Genomic DNA, 5,000 nt, shown 5'->3' with positions numbered 1-5,000 from the left:
CCACCACAACAATCAGTCTTTTCCCGCATTTCCCACTGAACAAAAGTGAAATACTTACGGCGTGTTTTTTGTTGATATTATTATCACGACGCACAATGACACACCCATAATGGCCCCAAAACATTCTGCAGACACTACTGGAGTTGAAAAGCAAAGCAAAAGAGGAGTAGTCCGACATTGGAGGTAAAATTAGATATTTTGAAGAGGAAAGAGCAAGGAGAAGGTAAGTCTGCCACAAGTTGTGAAGCTATATATATATATATATATATATATATATATATATATATATATATATATATATATATATATATATAAAAAGCTGGGGAGTATGTAATGAATCTGCAGAGCAGAGCAGAGCCTGAGCAATCTGCCCACTCAGCGGAAGATGAGTAAGGGCTGAAATCCGTTCTGTCTCTTAGCCTCGGGAGGGACATCTGATAGAATATGTGGCGAGTGAAAGGTAAATAAAACATTTTCTGTTTATTTCTTTAGCACAGTACTTTACATTATTTTATATGACTATTTTCATGTCTGTAGGGGTGACTTTTGATGTGCTGGAACACATCCCCTATTATTACAGGTTATAATGGGTTCGGTATACGGTACTTTCGATTTGCAGCAAGGTTTTCAGGAACGCATATGTAGCGTATAACGAGGACATTTATATATATATATATATATATATATATATATATATATATATATATATATATATATATACACACACACACATATATATATATATATATATATATATATATATATATATATATATATACACACACACACACACACATATATATATATATATATATATATATATATATATATATATATATATATATATATATATATATATATATATATATATATATATATAAATATCTACATGGTGTGCATTGCTTTTTAAGCCTATAAAAATTTCAACACTGAAGCTTATTAATGGCTGCTGCTCTACATACCTGCATAGACAGTCATTTGTAAATGTTGCCCTCTTTCCACACATCTTTCATTCTACTGATCCAAAAACCATGAGGATTGGGGATCATACTAAATACTGCATCTTCTAGTGTCTCAACCTCAAATTACAAATTACAAAAGAAATCTAATCTAAGTTGAATACAGTTCAGAAAACATCTTTACTAGAATGAGGGTTAAAATGAGACAAAAGATGTGGAACTAAAATATTTCTTTGTCTGCCCTGACATATATGTTAGGTATTTTCAACAACTGATATAAAGACTAAAATTAATAAGCACTTTCATCATTCAAATGTCTGAAGTTCAGGAGCTCATAACAGAAATATTGGGGTAACATTATGGACACCCTATGACAAGGAGTACAGCATCTGTGTTATCTTAACTTAGTACTAACCTCAAACTACACAGATGGGGACATATAAGTATTAGTATTTAACATAAACTTTATATTTAGAGATATGCAACTAACCTTGAGGACTGGGCATGATGGGAGTGCCAGGACCAGGGGGACCTCCAGTGCCAGGCGGACCCTGCACAAAAAGCAGAACCATTGAGTAACAGATAAAATTCTACTTAACAAAATGTAAGAAGTTTTTGTAATGATTAATAAACGACATAAATGAAAATGAGAAATCAGGAGCAAGAGTAACACCAGTGACTCATTTAAGGAACCCCAAAAAAATATTGAGACTAAAATACATGAAAGGAGGTCGAATTTACAGATGGGCTTCTTAAATATTCAGATTTTGGGATATTCATGGATATTCAAAGAAGAAAAACACCAAATAAAAATGCCATACTTGCAGCAAAGAATTAGCTAAAATTGCCAATACAAGATATCATCAAGGTAAATAACTACGATTTAAGAGAGGCTTGCAAACCCTGACATCACACTGTGGAATAAACATTTTAGGTGAACAATGAACTCACCATCATGCCACCGTAGGTTCCAGGCGAGGATGATGAGTAACTCATTGGCTGTGGGGAAGAAACAAAGAGATTTTCATGCATTTACTCAACAATTTGTCATTTCAAAGCATTAAGCTGAATGACACTAATGAAATAAGACTGTCTCCATGAGGTGGTCAATAAAACAAATGAAGCACTTTTAAAAAATACATTTGTAGCCTGCACCATATATTTACTCAAGGTTTCAGATATTCAAACTTAATAAAAAGGAATTCTTATCTATATAAAATCACCAATATGATATTTAATTTGAAATAAATTCTCAAATAAGCACAACTACCCATTATCAAGCTACAAGTGTGGTGTACTCACGGTTGATGTGTTTGGCGTCCATGGTTGTCTAGGGCCTGGTCCTCCCATGCTCATTGCTGGCATACCTGGCCCAGGACCCCCTGGTCCTGGGCCTCCTGGTCCACCAGGTCCAGGACCGATACTGTTAGGTGGTGGTCCTCTCATGCCTGGACCATATGCTGCAGGACCCATGGGCCCCATGCCAGGTCCTGGGCCCATGGCTGGCCCTCGTGGACCAGTCATTCGTGGATTCATTCCAGGAGGACCTGCAGGAATAATCCAAACTTAAAATCTTCACTTTTGAAAAACATCAAAAGTACACCATGCCCAAATGACCAACATACGACAATATCTTGACGGCCCTTGTCAATTTCAATTATCAACACAACATAACAAATATCAATTCATTAATCAGCAAAATCACAGAAGGTATCATTGACCAAGCAAAATTCTCCATTGTTGGCTAATGAACAGCACATACTCTGTAATATGGGACATCTGACCACGACTGTTATGTCCCACTGCCCAAAAATACACAAACTAGAATAAACAACATACACGCAAAGCCAGACAAACAAACAAGAACTGTACCACGGACCAGACAGAAAGTTATGACATAAGGCATTGTGTACAGCAACATCACTAGAGCCACAGTGAGGCTACACAAAGATCACCACAAAACACTCCCCACAAAGTCTTCTCAGCATTGCAATAGTACATTATGATGGCGACTGTGATGGTGATGATGATGATGATGATAATGATGATGATGACAATGTCAGTAATGAACATCTGAACCAGTTGTCTGACATTTTCTAGAAAAAAACTAAGGTTATATAAAATAACTTGTATGGCACAGTATAAGTTGCTTTCACATTTCATCATAATGTCTTAGTTTTCACAATAACGTATCATAATGTATTCTACAAAATTGATATGCTTATGCCTTATCTAAGAATGGAGGGAGGGGAAATATAGTGAATGGTCATAGTTATATGTATACATAACCCTGTAAGAAATACACATTAACAATATGATAACTACTTTGGATGAACAAATTTTGAGTTAAGTAATAGTATACAAAGCTGAAGTTTCCTTTACAAAGAATTTATGACAGATTGGGAGCTTAAGGGACCACTAACTACAATGCAATGTTTTTACTTAAACATTGGTGAGTAAAATAATATCAAATAGAATGTTCATATGAATTTAGTCTATTTCTGCTTTTCTTTTATTCAGTGCATTAAGCTTAAGAAAAATATTATGTCAAAATTAAATCTCCCAGTATTCTGTTAAAACTTCCACTTGCAGTGTGACTAAACACCCAAAGTAACTGCCATCAACCAGTGGTGGGTGAAGAAACAACCATCCAGTTCTAGACATCAGTGTACAGCACAGTAGTAGTTGGAAACATGGTGTATGAGAGAGAGAGAGAGAGAGAGAGAGAGAGAGAGAGAGAGAGAGAGAGAGAGAGAGAGAGAGAGAGAGAGAGAGAGAGAGAGAGAGAGAGAAATTCTTCACATATGTCCTTTTCTGTAGACAACTGGCTCTGACCTAAGAAAGTGTACATATACATCATCGATAAATTTGACACACTTTATGCATTTTACTGATTATTATATTAAGCAATTCAAGGAGCAAATTAGTGTACTATAATGAAATGTTGTTCCAAAGCTATGTAATAACTCCATCAATACTGTATGGAACAGATTAAGCTTCAAACCGTTTTGATACATCATAATATATTCATGTCTTTAAATTCTGTTATGACAATATCTTCTGCTGTATTTCATAGCTTTATGTAAATGTTCAAGCATTAGCAAATTATGATCGTCAAAGACTCAAAATGCAAGGCAAAAAGTGCAAACTTCATATTTTTGGACATGACAAAGACAACTATTGAAATACAGAAGTAACATTACTGAAACTGGTAAGACAATCAGGCTGAGCTACTAATAAGGAAAGGGAGGGAAGAAATTCAATTAAGAAATGATTGATTTAAAGTGACTCGATATAAAAAAAAACTACCTTGACAGGATATAGGTACGCTACATTTACTTTACTCTTCACAATTTCCTTACATTCATTTTAGGGATAACAAGGCTTACAACAGCAATGAATTTTAATGTACACGTGAATTTTCTCAACTTTATATTTCATTTTCTTAACCTACCTCTGTCTACACATATACACCTCCATTTACACACACACACACACACACACACACTATAGAACACTGATTTACCATTAGTTGAGTTCTGAGTAGTGAACCAATTTCAATGAATGAATGTTTGTCATTGCTTTCTGAACAGCATATTTTTATTAGTCTAACTTTAAAGGCAGAATTAATTTTTCATTCTTAATATCACCACAAAAGAAACCCTATGGAAAAAAAGATGTCATGAATAATAGTATAGCCAGCATTGCAAATAACAATTAAAGTTCAGGGTAAGTATACTATATTGTTCTTGTGACATTAGGTCACAGACTCAAAAGTGACACAGAGTGAAGGAATACTGCCATTATATAGTATTTCCAGTGCACTGTAAGTGTGACTAAAAAGGATTTAGGGAGGCACCAGGAATATCCTACTATCCATATTCTAAATTCTACAGGAGGAAAAGGCTGGTCAATATTACCATCCTTTTGTGGGAATTTAAGTCTGGTCTATAAGGCAAATATTGCAGTCAAGCTGCAAGTTAAACTGCTGATAGTACTTCACTGTGTTGTTAGGGCCAACCATTAAAGGAGAACTAGTCA

At 34.9% G+C, this 5,000-nt stretch overlaps 1 protein-coding gene across 10 annotated transcripts in view; it reads right to left on the bottom strand.

Moving 5' to 3' along the window:
• LOC123517776 (single-stranded DNA-binding protein 3-like) overlaps positions 1-5,000 on the bottom strand; it is a 194,678-nt gene that overhangs the window by 32,174 nt on the left and 157,504 nt on the right. For all 10 annotated transcript variants that reach the window (XM_045278226.1, XM_045278222.1, XM_045278225.1 and 7 more), the window contains 3 exons: positions 2,262-2,506; positions 1,911-1,958; positions 1,450-1,510 (listed from right to left, as the gene is read on the bottom strand). In XM_045278226.1, the coding sequence (XP_045134161.1) occupies positions 1,450-1,510; positions 1,911-1,958; positions 2,262-2,506 (354 nt within the window). The remainder of the gene's footprint in view (positions 1-1,449; positions 1,511-1,910; positions 1,959-2,261; positions 2,507-5,000) is intronic.

Source organism: Portunus trituberculatus, chromosome 42, assembly GCF_017591435.1.
Source record: "Portunus trituberculatus isolate SZX2019 chromosome 42, ASM1759143v1, whole genome shotgun sequence".
Taxonomy (NCBI): domain Eukaryota; kingdom Metazoa; phylum Arthropoda; class Malacostraca; order Decapoda; family Portunidae; genus Portunus; species Portunus trituberculatus.
Note: the sequence above shows the minus strand (reverse complement) of the source record. Positions and strands in the feature narration are given on the sequence as shown.